This window comes from Simochromis diagramma, unplaced genomic scaffold (assembly GCF_900408965.1).
Source record: "Simochromis diagramma unplaced genomic scaffold, fSimDia1.1 OVJJ01000307.1, whole genome shotgun sequence".
NCBI classification, from domain to species: domain Eukaryota; kingdom Metazoa; phylum Chordata; class Actinopteri; order Cichliformes; family Cichlidae; genus Simochromis; species Simochromis diagramma.
In genome coordinates, this window is record NW_024386786.1 from 438660 (window position 1) to 454346 (window position 15687).

The 15687-nt window shown below is 43.2% G+C and overlaps 1 protein-coding gene across 2 annotated transcripts in view; it reads left to right on the top strand.

Annotated features, from left to right (window-relative positions):
* Positions 1-12409, top strand: part of cnot3b (CCR4-NOT transcription complex, subunit 3b) — a 42208-nt gene extending 29799 nt beyond the window's left edge. For both annotated transcript variants that reach the window (XM_040022981.1, XM_040022982.1), the window contains 9 exons: positions 201-257; positions 1358-2306; positions 2420-2525; positions 2872-3022; positions 5678-5774; positions 6007-6208; positions 8536-8668; positions 8991-9116; positions 9252-12409. In XM_040022981.1, coding sequence (XP_039878915.1) covers positions 201-257; positions 1358-2306; positions 2420-2525; positions 2872-3022; positions 5678-5774; positions 6007-6208; positions 8536-8668; positions 8991-9116; positions 9252-9350 — 1920 coding nt within the window. In that variant the 3' untranslated portion in view covers positions 9351-12409. The remainder of the gene's footprint in view (positions 1-200; positions 258-1357; positions 2307-2419; positions 2526-2871; positions 3023-5677; positions 5775-6006; positions 6209-8535; positions 8669-8990; positions 9117-9251) is intronic.
* The last annotated feature ends 3278 nt before the right edge of the window (positions 12410-15687 follow it).

A 15687-nucleotide genomic window follows, 5' to 3' on the forward strand; every position in this document is an offset into this window, starting at 1 on the left:
TTTAACCAGAAGAATTAAAACATGAGACCCAAAAAGCTCTGCAAAGCTTAAATCTGCTACTGCCTGCTCCCCCCCCCCCCTTCTTCTTTTTTCACTTCACACACACATTTGCATTGGCGCGTATGAGGATGACAACCATGGTGTTTGTCTCTGTGGCCCTAATGCCATGTGTGTTTTGTTTTGTTTTTTTGTTTTTTCAGGAGAACTCAGAAGATGATAAGAAGAGGGGACGTTCGACAGACAGTGAAGTTAGTCAGGTTAGTGTGAAGATGCCGAAACCTCTCCCAGTAAAGCAGGAGTGCCGAAAGCTCCAGGAACATCATTACCTTCTGAGATTATCATAAAGTGCTGCAGTGTGAACATCATAGACCGCATGTAAAGTCTATGTAAGTGCATGCCTTAAACCAAAGTCCATCTGGACTCTGGTCTAACAACTCTAGAGTCATCTTGGAACCAGTCTGATCCTAAACAAACTAGGAAAGAGTCAGAACCTCAAACCACAGTATCCAGAGCACCAACACTGCTCAACACACCACAAACAAAAAGTGTAAAATTTCTACATCTTTACTAAAACACAAGAGTAGAGAGGTTTGCTACAACATAGCTGAAACTGTCATAAACATCTATGGTCATGCACCAGGGCAACAACATTAATTAGTATGTACTAATATGTTGCCTGTTTTTACTACTTAAATTTTAAGCCAACCACCTTCTTTGCTACTGCAAAGATTTCTATTCAGGATTCTTTGAGTCTCCTCACATGACGTGTCTGCTTAAACCTGCAATCTCTCCAATGTCCTGTAGGGGGCGATCCCTCTGGTTGCAAAAAGACATCTAGTTCTACATGTTAAAAAAAGCCTTCATGGCAAAAACACTTAGGTTGAGACTTGACAACAGGATTCTTCATAATGGCTACACCTTTTAAATACAGCCAATGGTGACAGTTGTATATAAATGTTGGACAGTCTCTTTGTTATCTCCTTCATCGATGACTAGCAGGGAAAACAAAGCACTATCCTTCTCCTGTTTTAAGTCCACAAATGAGCCTGAAATTTTCATGGAGATTTTTCCCTGAAATCCCCAAACAACATACTTATCTCATCTGCTTTAAAATATATTGTTGTGTGGGTCAGTCCCTCATGTTGAATCGAATCTTTGACTTAGGTTTATGATTTGTCCTCAGCGATAAATGAGCAGTGTTCATTGTACTGTAATTAAACAATGATGTGTTATTGGGCAAAAAACAATTGTTGTCCATCAGATAATGGAGCAACAAGAGCAGTGCTTTGAAAAGTCATTGATTAAGACATCAGGTTAATTTTTAATTAATTCATGTATTTTTTTTATATTTTTTTAGTCGCCTGTGAAGAATGGAAATCCCTCCTCTTCGTTATCCTCTTCTTCCTCCTCCTCTGCTTCTTCCGTCTCGGGACTGACCTCATCTTCAATGATCTCTATGGCGACCATCGCTGGGGGAGGAAGCAGTAGCTCTGGGGGCAACAGTCATCACAGCAACTCAGCAGGTCACCTCACCAACACTTCCGCTGGCAGCTACAGCAACGCCACCCAGCAGCCGCCGCACCCGTCAGCGCAGCAGCAACAGGCCAAAAACTCCGTTAGCTCCTCTTCCTCCTCCTCAGCTCCTATCTCCAACTCCAGCACCTCCACCAACAGCCACCCTGCCTCACTGGCCGCCTCTCCACCCAATGCCAGCACACAGGAGCTCCGTGCTTCAAATTCGCAGCCGCAGGCTCCATCAGGGTCCACGCCAACCTCCAACAGCCTGGGCCTTAGCCTGGGCCTCTCTTTGGGGAAAGGCATTTCGGGCGCCGTCACCACCAGCCCCATGTCCGGTGGCCTCGGCCTGTCGGGGATGCCGGCATCCCTGACGGGCACCATGGCAGGCCTTCTGTCCAGTAACACCCCTGCACCCTACGCTCAGGCGGTCGGCTCCAGCTTACCAGGCTCTTTGGGTGGAGTCAGCACAGCAACGACCAACAGTGCTGTAGGCTCCATCGGCAGCGGGAACATGACAGTCGGCGGGCCGACATCCTCGACAGGAGGTCTGCTGGGTGCAGCGCCGGGCGTGGTTGGCTCTGGGATTCTGGGTTTGGGCTCTAGTCAGTCAGGGGTGCAGGGCTCATCCTTGGTGTCACCGAGCTCGGTGGGAGGTTTAGCCCCAGGTAGCGGAGTAGGAGTCATCGGGAGCAACGGAGGCAGCTCGGGATCAGCAGGGAGTGTAGTAGTAGGAGGAAACTCGCTCCCTGTCCGACCACCGAGCCGACAGAAGCAGAACGGTAGCACTAGTGAGTATCTGATGTCTGCGTTTTTCCAGCATCTGTAGAAATAAAGTTTCAGAGAGAAATTACACCTGAGGATGATTTCTAAGTGCATTTATGTATTTATGTTTTTATTACAGGTTACAGTGCTGTGGTAGCAGACAACACAGCAGACTCCGCCCTCAACAGTGCCAGCCAATTGCAAAGCAGCCAACCCTCATCTTTGACCTCCACAGCCAATCAGCCGTAAGTAGCCAAAGCAGCTGGTTAGAGGACATGATTGTTTTTATAGTAGCATTTTAATTAAATTGACTGTCACCACTACCCTCTCCTTTTTGTTAGACTTTATTTCTTATTTGTCTTAGAGCCGCTCAGATTCCATAGCTAAAATGACTGCATTAAAGTCTTCCTATATGCACTTCTAATTAAAAGCCTTTTAACCTTCGGCCTGCACAGGAGTATTTGTCAAAGGGGATTTTACTGTGAAACTTCTGCTGCTTGTGAAAAACAAGACTTTCTGTAACTTCTTTAGATTTGTGCTCCTTTTTGACTGTGACCCCAGCCTAAACTAATCCATGTTTCCTATTTCCAGTAAGGACACTGGTCCCAGTCTACTGGGCTCTATGAGTTTGTCGTCCAACTCTCCATCCCCGGCCTCATACAGCGAGGCCAAAACAGTGAGCGGCAGCAACCTGTTGAATGGACCAATGTCCTACTCACAGCAGTCCTCCGACAGCATCAAGGTGAGACACATTTGAACATACGAAGGTGAACAGCTATGTTTTTAATCGTTTTGGGGGGATATGGGATTTTGGGATTTGAATGTTGTTTGCTAAGAGAGCAACTTAATCTCCCAAATCTCCACAGACTATTAATTTGCATGCAGACACAATAAGAATGGCCTTTGCTTTAATTAATTCGTTCTGCCAACAGTTAAATCCAAAGGGGAGATGATTACAGTCTCATTACTGCTGTTTGTTGATTAACAGAGCTGTTTAAAGCAAATTTCAGCAAACACTGAGAGAACAGTGCCAAAAATCAATAAATGTCGACAGGGAGGAACCAAATACCTGCCAAGTTAGGTTGGTACAGTAATGTTTTAAAGAGGTATGATTATACACTGATCACACATAGCATAATGACCCCTGACAGGTGAAGTGAATGACTCTGATTATCTCTTCATCATGGCACCTGTTAGTGAGTGGGGATATCAGGGACCAAGGGAACACTGTGCTCAGAGTTGATGTATTAAAAGCAGGAAAATTGGGTAAAAGTACAGATTTGAGCATCAGAACTGGACCACAGAGCAACAGGAGGCCTGGTATGATGAAATGGCTTTCTTTTAAATCTTGTGATTGCTGCGTGTTTGTGCCGTGCTTACCTGGGGGACCATCTGGCATCAGGATGTACTATTTGAAAGAAGGCAAGCCAGCAGAGGCAGTATGATGCTCTGAGAAATGTTCTGCTGAGAAACTTTGGTTCCTGCCATCCATGTGGATGTTACTTTGACATTTACCACCTAACTAAGCATTTCTGTAGACCATGCACACCCTTTCATGGAAACTGTATTCCCTGATGGCTATGGCATCTTCAGCAGGGTAATGCATCCACCCACAAAGCAAAAAATGGTTCAGGAATGATTTGAAGAGCAGAACAATAAGTTTGAGGTCTTGATTTGGTCTCCAAATTCCCCAGATCTCAATCCAGTTGCACAAGTGTGAGATGTGCTGGATAAACAAGTCTGATGCATGGATCCCTGACCTCGCAGCTCACAGGACTTAGAGGAACTGGTGCTAACATTTCGGTGCAGATACCACAGCACACTCAGGGGTGGGGTTGAGTCTGTGCTTTGACGGATCAGTGCAGCAGAAGGGGGGCAAACAGAATATTAGAGGTAGTCATAATGTTGTGCCAGATCATTGTAAGTTCAAAAGTGATCTCCAATTATACAGTGTTTCCATGGGGATATAAAAAAAAAGAGTAAGATCATTTGATTCTTGATGAATGAAATGTTAAAGCTGCAAAATCTGAATTACTGAAAACTTGCAAAAACAGTTTTTGCTGGAGAATTTGCAGCCCTGTGAATTTCATACAAACTTCCTGTTGTATAAAATTTCAAGGCGGTGTAAATCTGTAACGGAGCTTAGTGTTGCACAGCTCAGTACTTTTGGATAGTGTCCTTGGACAACAAAAGAAAAGCCTGCCGATGTAATATCGGTTGTATAATTGCAGTAAATTACTCCAGTTTCTAAAAGCTGATCACAAATTATGAGGCAATTATAAACCATATTTTTGTTCGGTCTGTGGTGATAAGACCATATCAGTGGTGCGTTTAGACCCAGTGCAGAGTAACATTTCGCCTCCCTTTTACTTGAGCAAATACAGTTGTTGACGTATTTTAATAAATCTGCAAATGTTCGCTCATAATACAGCCAACTGGAGTGCAACTGATATGTGGAATCAATTTAGAGAAACGCATTTTTATAACTTAGTCCTGCGATTTCGCTTCTCTCAAATTCCCCGTCTTTACATAAAAGTGAAGTTGAACCATGGCGACAATATTTAATATTTATTAGTATCAGGAGAAAAGTCTGTGGGATCATTTTAGCTGGTAGGTATTCGAGACTCGGTGTGAAGTGAATATTTTACCAAAATTGAAATGTTTGAAATATTTTTATGGAATATGTTAGACTAACCCAGTGGTTCTCCAACTGATTTTGGATGATCTGAGAAAATATGGAGAGTAAAGTAGGACTTTTGTAGGGGATGTACAGAAACAAGAGGTTTTTTGATACTAGAGTGCTGACCTCCTTCACTAAAACTCATCTTCGATCTTTTTATATTCTTCATGATTTGGCACTCCATAAACAGTCTGAATGGTTGCACTACAGACCAATCTAAAGTATCTTTGAACCCCCTGGATGTGCCTGCAGACACGAGTACACACAACTTTAGGTCCACCACATAAAACCTGACCGCAGTCAACACACCAAACGAGAACAATAATTTCTTTATGGATGTGGTTTTAGTCGTGGTAACAAAAATCTCTGATCTAAGAGTTGAAGTAAATCACATTATTGCAGTATGATATTGAAGGACGCTCTCCAAGCTATCCACGTACTTGCGAACATATAGTGCATTATTTTTGTTGTTGTTTCGTCATGTCATCTTGAAATCACTCCTCAAGCTGCCTGACGCTACGTCACATGCATCTTAGGAAGGGAGGGCACAGGAGCAGAGAAACCAAACAGCCCGAAACTGAAGTCAAAGTGATTTCCATGACAGCATTATCAGTGGTGCGGGAACTCGAGTTCCTGTGTTCAAGCAGGTATGATAACTCTGTGCACACGTCCTGGAGAATCTTTTTTCCCAAGTGTCTCCTTGTCTGTCCTCATCAGCCCCAAGAGCCTCTGAGCAGCCTCAAGTCCATGGCCGAGCGAGCAGCAATGAGCTCAGGGATCGAGGGAGATGTGACCTCCCTGCACCTCACCTCAGGTAAGACACACACACACCTTGATAAAAAGAGATGGAGGGTTACCATAGAGCAGAAATGGAAAAGCTGTATTTTAATGGAACAAAATGTCATCTCACCTCCCACTCTCAGCCGCCTCTGAACAAAAACTGCTGATGATATTATCATCCCTGACTCAACTCCACTTTTCTTTCTCTCCATTTCCAAAACCCGAATCCCTCTCATCGTCACTTCCCCTCACTCTTTCTTATTCAGAAATATTCCCCAGCAGCACTACGGCCCCTTCAGGCCCCCCATCAGGACCTCAGCCCTCGCTGTCAGAAGTCAGCATCCCCCCATCGTTGGGGGTGTGTCCGCTGGGGCCGGTTCCCCTGTCCAAAGACCAGGGCTACCAACAGGCCATGCAGGAGCAGGCGTGGACGCATATGCCACACCCATCCGACTCCGAGAGAATCAGGTGCAGTGAAATTTTTACCACCCACCTTTTCTGCAGTCAGAAAAAGCATCGTTATACACAACACACTACAGGCAGCTTCACAAACAAACAACTGTTTAAATTCAGAGGAGGCCAGGGTCAAGTCAGCTGTAAAAAATAAAATAAAATAAAGACCATTTCTTTACCTGAATCTAAGAAGACTCTGTAGTTCACTGCGGTACAACAGTGAGTGTCTACAGTCATCTGTAAAACATGGTGGAGACTCTGTCATGCAGAACTAAGTCGTACATACAGAAAGTCAGATTTGCATCCTCTATGCAATATAACCTGGAAGGTTACTCACTGATAATGTCTTAATTCTGCAGCATGTCAGTGATCCCAAACACATCCCAGTGCAGTATATTCTGTTCACTCTGTGTTGAATAAAGGTGGTCATACCAAATATTGACTTTCAGGCTCATTAGTGCTGCACTTTTCTTCCCTCATATACTGTTTTCCACTCATAGCATAGAATGAAATGACCCTTTGTTATTGTACATGCACAACAAAACTGTGGAAATTCATGTTTGTGCACTTTCCAAACATAAATAAATCACTGTATCTATTCCATATTTACCCATTTACAAGTGACTTAACTTTTGACCAGCACCATACACTACAGTTGTTAAAAGATCTCCTCACAGTGAATCTATCAAGACTTCTACAGATCAGATTGGACAAAAGCGCCTCAGCTCTTTGTGTAAACAATAGTAAAAAATATTTAAAAGAGCAAAATCCAGTCAACTGAAGTCAGTGGGAGAAACTGCAGCACAGGGAATAAAAACCCCACTGCTTTATTCGATTTGTGTGTAGTACCGTCTGATACTGGAGTGCTCAGTAATGTAGCCCACCTGTACACACACAGTCATAATTGCAGAAGTGATTATACTGGTGCAGTATCTACAATGCAGTCAGCCCACACAGATACAATTGACATTTAAATCAAACACTCAAACCCTCTTGTCCCACAGTACCTGTTGTGCTTTACAGATGAGAGCACACACACACACACACACACGCAGAGCGTGGATTTTGTCTTGTTGTGATTAAAACATGACTCTGTAATAAAAGCGTGACAGACGTGTTTGTTCCACCTGTTTCTTAAAGTATAATTTACCTTCAGCTTACACGCACACACTTGTTTCTCCTACACGCGCAGAGCTCATTTCCTCCACGTTTGATTTGAAGTGCTCACATTAGTCAGACACTCGCACACTTTCTGTTCTGCTCCGTTTGTGGGACTCTGTTATTTTAGGCGCACCCTCTGTGCACACAGCTTCATGGAAACGGACAAACTGGGTTTGTCACCATTCTAAAAATACTCGGAAAAGTGCATTTAGGTAGAGAGAGTGACCCACTGCTGAATTTTCCTACTTTCTGTGAATCCATCAGGGAAGGAAAATCTTTATATAGATCATTGTGTACGTACGACCCACATGTTCCTCAACATGTGACATCTCGGTCTTCAGATCACATGTTGGTAAAATGAGAGTCTGCCATGAGAATAACTCAGATTCTCACAATTAAACACATTATAAATGTTAGGCTTTGATTTTTCTTACATTTCGACCAGTTTGTAGTTTCTGATGTCACGGTGTCAGTGGTTCTGATTGCCCATCTTGACTTGGTGTTTACAAATGGGAATCTCAACCTGTTGGTTTACTTTATTTTTGCACTTAGTGTTTGCATTTCTTTATATTTATGTTTTAAAAAGCCTTAAAACAGAGCTTCTTCACTTTTAACTGTGCAGAGACGATGGGTGAAGTCTGTCGATGGGGGTTGTTTAGGTTATGGAAGAAATCCTAATCGGTTATTTTGTTCTGCTTATTTTCAGCCCCATATTTTTATTCTCAAGCTCTACTAGAGTAGCTTAACATGCATCACGGCTCAACAAAAATCCATCTGAGCTTTCGTAGAGCCCATCAGTTCATCTGCTTTTAAGGCCACCCTCTCTTTAAGCCACCTGTCTTCTGATTGGCTGCCCCTGACAAATGGAAGGTTTTAAAGGGAGGTGCTTCAGTACTTTCACCTTTTTCTGACAGCACATAAGTTTTAATTGTGGATTTTCTTAAACATCTAATATAGTTGAGATGAAAAACTGATTTTTAGGTAAAGATGCTTAAAAAAAAAAAATGAGATCAAGACAATTTTTTTTTTTCATCTTTTCTCTGTTTCGCCCCCCCCCCCCCTTCTATACTGAAGATAAGACTTTAGGAATGCAGCGTGTTATCTAAAAAGTTATGCTAAATTCTTGCCATTTTCTTCATTTATAAACCATTAACTCCCCTCTCTGTCTCTGTGTATTACAGGCAGTACCTGATGAGAAACCCCTGCCCCACCCTGCCTTTCCACCACCAGGTGCCACCGCCCCACTCAGACACTGTAGAGTTTTACCAGAGGCTTTCCACAGAGACCCTCTTCTTCATCTTTTACTACCTGGAGGTAAGCTGTGTTGGTCCGTTTCTGCTTAAATGTTGTTTACAGCAAACTCTTTCTGTGAGACTGTTTTAGGTTATAATTGGATCTGCTGAATCGGAATTTGGAGGATGAAGATGATTAGTTTAAATGAAAGAAGGGCCTGTTAGGGAGTCCAGGGTCAAGACTAAATTGATTACACTAAAGTCAGATTTAAATTAGGCTCATGAGGTATTTATGAATCGTATTACAAGTAAAATTGAGGATTTCTTTCTCCTCAGAGCCAAAACGTGCTCCTAATTTAGTCTCATTTCTCAGCACTCGTCTTCTCCTCTCCCCCTCTCTGCAGGGCACTAAGGCCCAGTATCTGGCAGCCAAAGCCCTGAAGAAGCAGTCGTGGAGGTTCCACACAAAGTACATGATGTGGTTTCAGAGGCACGAAGAACCCAAGACCATCACTGATGAGTTTGAGCAGGTGAGAATCGCATCTGTGTGTTCAGTCGCAGAGTTTAAAAACTTGAACGATCTGGATGTTTCTGCAAACATTTAGTCGTGCGTTGACCGCTTTCCTCTTTGTCTTCAAACTTAGTGTTTTCTTTGCTTGTTTTAGGGAACATACATTTACTTTGACTATGAGAAATGGGGCCAGCGGAAGAAGGAGGGCTTCACGTTTGAGTACCGGTACCTCGAAGACCGAGACCTCCAGTGACGTGCAGAGAGACGCGACAGGACTGACAGCTGAGAAAGTGAGAGATGGACGCATGGAGAAGGTTGATCCACCTGCTGACATTCCTGGATTTGACCTCACCTCGCTGGGAAAAGGAGACGTGCGGGCCGGAGGGGGGCGGGCGGGTTTCGTCCCTCCTCCTGACCCTCCAAATCCCGCCTTACCATCCTCACACCGGCAGTGATAACCCCTCCCACTCCCATCATCTCCTCCTTTCTTCTTTCTATCTCTTCATCAGCAGGCCTTTTTTTTTTTTTTTTTTTTTTTTTTTAAATTTCCTGGCTTAGACAAATCACACAAACACACACACAAAATAATCACGTGTATAATATTCTACTATCCCCTGCCCTCGACTCTGAGTTATCCTGTTAATTTGGCTTTAAAACTGTTGCTTCTGTTAGCCCCGCCCTTTAAAGGCCAAAGACTATTGGTCAGTTATATTCTCAGCGCAGGCTCTGTCTGCTTTAAACAGACCAATGAAAACCTGGAGATGTGATCTCCATCAGTGAGGTAACACTTCTCAGACTTGCATCAGCTGAGAGAAATGAATTTTAAAATCAAGTGAGAAGCAAACGAGGACGCGTCAAAGAGGATGAGCAGCCAGCTCTTTCCTGCTTCATGAACTTGACAGCTGCTAATGTGACGCTTCACATAACCTGAGACATAATGATGCTGAGCTTCTGCCTTGTTTTCCACTGGTTTATAATCCAGATTAATTTGGATTTGGAGTAGTGGAATAAAATGATAGCAGGGCTTCATATCCGTGGACACACATCATTTTCGTGTCCGTTAATACGTCAGTCTTTCTGCTTCAGTACAAATTAGGTGGAGAACTTGAACAGCCACATTGAATCTACAGTGAAATGCAGTTGGTGGCCAGATTATTAGGTACAGCTGTGCACTTAAATCGCTCTTCTGTAAAGTCGACCTTCATGATCAGTGTGGTTGTCTCCGTTATTGAGGTGTTAACAGTGAAGTATTGGTTAGAGGTGGTGCTAACCAGGCTCACCTGCACCCTTATATATGTAGAAGTAAAACTCATCTCCACAACAACAAGAGCTGATTGGGGTCTTGTTGGAGTAACAGGAAGTCATTCACAATGAATGAATCTGTTTTTTAAAAAAAAAAAACAAAAACAAAAAAAAAACTACAAAATTTAAAGTAAAAGTAAGCCGAACTAATGAAAACCTAATCATGAAATTTAAAATTATTTGCTGTTCTGCATTTTCGGATCTATTTTTCTAACTCGTTATATCATCAGACGCCGAAGGAGCTGAAATAGAGCAGCGGATATCAGATGCTGTAGGTGAGGATATTAATGAATGAATTCATCCGCCTCAACAAGCGAGTAGAAGCTGATATTTAGGCCTAGCATCTCTTCCCCCAGTGTGGCGGTTATCATTGGAATCACAGGTGTCAAGTTCCTGAGGTGCAAAAGTGTTGGATTTCTGTGTAAAACAGCTGATTAATGAGGTCACCTGCCCTGCTGCTGTGACGATGAGGCGTCCTTTTACAGCTCTGTGAAGCCGGAGCTCAGCAGTTAGCTTCTCTCTTCTGGTCTGTTTGGGGGAAAACGAGCAACCAGCAGCCGAACAGGTAAACACTGGTCGTAGGTGGCACCGCAGGCCTCGCTCGCACTCCAGAGGTCCCGTTTCTTGTTATTGTTGTTGTCGGTGTTTGTTTACTTGTGAGGTGGTTCATGCTTTTTGTCCGCTGGTCTAAAAATATCCCGCCCTGCCTACTCCCGTCTATCCGCAGAGGAGGAGTGTGACAACGCAGCCGGCGAGGTGTTGGTAGTAACTGTCTTTTACCTGGTGGGCAGCGTTATGTCATAGTTTCACAAAAATGGCTTCAAACTGGGAGAAGCTTGGACAATTCAAGTTGTAATTAAATCTTCTCCTTTCCCAGTTTTCTCGTCATGCACAGTTTTAATTTTTCTGCGTTCACTCAAACGCAGCGGAGGTGCACGGGGATCCTCTCACGACTACAATAATGGCACTTATGAATACCTGCTGAAAGCTCAGTCAGTCCACAGATGTTCCTCTATAAGAGGTTTTTGTTTGTTTTGTTTGTGCACAGATCAGATTGTGTCCACCTTTGCTGCGCTGGGTTGTCGGCAGAAGTTTTCCCATCCAGCTGCCAGACAAATATACGATCAGCTGCTCATGTCAGTGTCTGCACGCAGCAGAAAGATGCTAACCAGGTGCTTCTGATAGCTTTCAACAAGCTAAGCTACAACTTTATTTAGGTTTGAAGCTTTATGCCTGAAAATACGCCAAAATGTTTTCATCCCAAGACGTCAGATACTGGCGTTTTGTCTTCAGCAGTACAGACAGAGGGTCGTTTTTGCATCTCCGACCAGAGCAACAGTGGACACAAAGATCAGAGAGGCCATGAAGCTCCGTTTGGGAGCTTTGTGTCCTGCTCTGTCTTGTTTATGACAGATTGATAGCGAGGTCCAGCTTACTGTTGCTGCACCCAAGGGGGGCTCAAGCACACTTTTAGTAACATGTGAGAACGCTAGAGTCCCCCGCATTCTGATCAGACCTTGGCCGGTCTTTAATCTGCCAGCCCCTTAGTGCAAAATCTGTGTGCTGCATTGGTGATCTATCAGCGCGGCTCCCTCACATAAATCAAGCCAAATATTTTCAGGACTGCGTGTGGGCCACTTCCTGTTTTGTGCCACATGTGAGAACTGACAAGTGTTAGAAAACAAAAAGCTCCTGACCTGCTCTGTTTGTGAAATCAGCCTCTGTGACACCAGCAGCTTTGACAAAATTTCTCTTTGACGGCGTCGGTATGAGACCGGGCTCATGCTACACTCGGAGCGTCTCACACCCTGGACGTCTAAAACTGAGCAGCAGGTTAAAACCAGGGGACGTGATCCTCTAACACAGAGCAGCTCCAGCAGTTATCATGGTGGGTGTTGGATGCTGCCGGCAGCTGGATGGACAGTTTGTTCGTCTCCCACCAGCCTCTTCTTTCCTTCCCTTTTTCCTTCCTCCCTCCCTCGTCCTCCTCCTCCTCTCTGTGCTCGAGCACAAACAGAGCAACACCAGCACTGCTGCCCACATCTCCTCTGTCCTCCAGCTCTCTGCTCCATGTTTACACACTGAAGGGTTCGACTGAGCCGACTGGGCCCACACCAAACACAAACACACTCGTTCTCACACTGCCCGAGCTTCTTCCACAGCTGCCAGCAAAACTCAACAGCAGCTCATTTTTTTTTTTTCTTGTTTTTCTTGTTTTTGACACAAAACACTTGAGTTTCTGTCTCTTCCTCTCTCTCTTAGCCGCCGCCTCCTCCTCTCCTCTTCATGCCAGGTAGATATTTCCTTTATTTCTCAGGAAGTATTTGATAGACCATTTTATGAGGAAATGTATCCGCCAGCAGCTCCCATTGCCACAGCACAACTACAGTATATCTTCCCCTCCAGGACAGACTCTCACCGCAGGTTTAATTTCCATCCTTTCTTCTCTTTACACCACAGCGGCCCTTTTCATTTCACTTTTCTTTTTTTTTCTTTTTTTCTTTTTTTTTTGTTTTGTTGTTTTTTTTTTTGTTGTTTTTAATAAAAATATCCTCCAATGTTTGGAGCAGCACCTGGAAGAGAGACTATCTTTATATTTTGTATCAAGTTTGTGATAGGTTGTGCTTTTTCTTTGTTTGTTTTTTTGTTTTGTTTTGGTTTTTTTGTTCCAGAAATGGGGGAGATCATTTTAAAAGCCAGAGGAGAACGGGGACTGTTCTTTTTAAAGATCAGCGACTTCTCAAAGGAGTGTTTTTATAACCTGACACACAACTCTACACTTATTCACTTGACTGACAGTCGTGCTTTTAACTTTTTTGGGGGGTTTACTTTTTTTTTTTTTTTTTTTTTTTGACAAGCGGGAGGGATGAGAGGTCAATCCGAGAGCTGAAATGTGAATCTCTCTCTGCCCCTTGGCAAAGAAGTGTTGTATAGACTTCTCATCCTTCAAACTTCCTTATTTTTTTTTTATTTTTTTTTTTTTGTTCCTTCAGTTGTTGTCATCAGACAGCATGGAATAATGACACTTGCAAAGTGGCGCTGAAAAAGTAAATAATGACATAACCATGAATAAAGGATTGTAAAATATTAATAAAATAATTACTTTTCAGAAATCTGCACTTGTGTTTTGGTTTTTCTGGGAGTTTGGGAACATCTGAAGCTTCAAACATGATTGATGACGGGGGTGATTAGAGCTCATGTGAATATACAGGGTGGGCCATTTTATGGATACACTGTAATAACATGGGAATGGTTGGTGATATTGAAGTCCTGTGTGACCATGGTGGCCATTTAGAAGTCGGCCATCTTGGAAACAACTTTTGTTTTTTTCAATAGGAAGAGGGCCATGTGACACATCAAACTTATTGGTAATGTCACAAGAAAAATAATGGCGTGATTGGTTTCGACATAGCTTTCATTGGGTTGAGACCAGGAGACTGACCTGATAACTGTCTCTGCTTACTTTGGTAGTATGATTTGGGTCTTTGGACTGCAGTGAAAATGGACAATGAGTCTGCTCATATCGGAGTCAGAAGCAGCAGGATGGATTATACTATCAGTGGTCACATCATCAGTAAACACTAGTGGCTCTGTTCCACTGACAGCCACTCATCCCTATGTCATATTACCTGTCAAACATGGAGGTAATGTGCGTGCTTTGGATCATGAGCCGTTTCTTTTCTCCTCCACACTGTTCTCTTCATTCATTTTGGTTTCATCTGTCCAAAGATTTTAGTGTTTTTTTTTCCAGGCAGTCTCTTTAAGCAAATCTAATCTGGTCGTCTTCCTGGCTGTAACCAGTGGTTTGCATTTGGATGAAAACCCAGTTTCAAATCATGAAAACATCTCTTGATTGTAGACCCAGATGTCCTTAAACCTCTTCTTGTCTTGGTTTGATGCTGTGAACTTGTTTCTCTGAACCATGCAGGTAATCACAATTCACACCTCGGCTTCACACTTCGGCTCATGTGGTTAGGTAGAGGATCATCAGGGGGTCCTTTGTCCGTCTTTGGGGGGAAACTCCCACTGGGTTTAAATCTGGGACTCTCCACCATTTGACCTTAGAACTGAAGAAGCTTCTCGGATGAGAGGTGAAACGTCTTCAAGCAACTTAAACAAGTCCAGACGCTTTTCTTTCCAAGCTCCTTAGACTACGATGACCTGGATGACTGAGAACCTTCACAGACACATGCAAGTAATTCTGTCCTCATGCACGCTAGTCGTCTTTTATGTTTCCATTTTGGTTTTGTTTTTGGCCTCCTCTGCTTCCATCAGCATCTGTTTGAACCTCATATTGACATCCTGTGAGCAGCTACCAAATCTGAACAACAAGAATCAACTCCATGGTTGTCACTCCAGCTGTGATCTTGTTACTTCTGGGACCTGACAGGTGATAAACGGCAGTGCATTACATCATCTGCCAGGACCTTTCATGGCAGGCTTATGTGATAAGAGCATCACGCTTCACCATTTCTGAGTGTGACTGTATAATGTGGTGCCGTATGGAATCAAAAAGCTGCATGTGCTGCTTGTTCTCTGCATTTGCTTCAAGGATAATGTTAAAATCCTTTATTCATATGTTCTTTGTTGCTCATTGTTCTGTTTCTGCACCCAGAGGTCTTCTGTCTGCACGGGGAAAAAGCTCTTTACTTTTTCGTTTACATTTAGGAGAAGCTTTTTCCATTTTGTGCTACACTTTTACTCATAAATGGCATTTCTACATTTATGGATGGTTGCATGTGGATTATTCTGTTCTGTTCTTTTACTTTGTTCCCTTTGTTAAATGGATGTAGGTACTGCTTATTTCATAGATACAACCATAAAAAAATTTATCTACTATATACTGTATAAAGTATTTATAATCACTTCCACTCAGACCTGCTGTGGCATTAAAATCTCTGGATGCTGTATGTTAAAGACTGTTTTACACTCGGATTTCTTTTTAGCATTAAGTCAGTTCATTTTTCTTGAAGTACTGAGTGTAGAATATCAAACCGGCCCACACGAACATCACATGACTCCACCGCTTTCAGCTTCACCTGGACTTCAGGTGAAAACGTTAACTCTTTATTGTCATACTTTGTACAGAAGTACTCTCCCACATCAGTCCTAAAACAAAGGCAATAATCACAGATAACATAAAGAATAAAAGATGTGAATCATATGTACAGAGATTTAAATAAGAGCACTCAGGTATTTGCACTGTTTAGGCATTTTGCCTGTTGTAAGAGCCGTCCTTGATTTGCCCCTGACTTCAGCGCCCCGAGTCCCCTGACAGACGGCGGCAG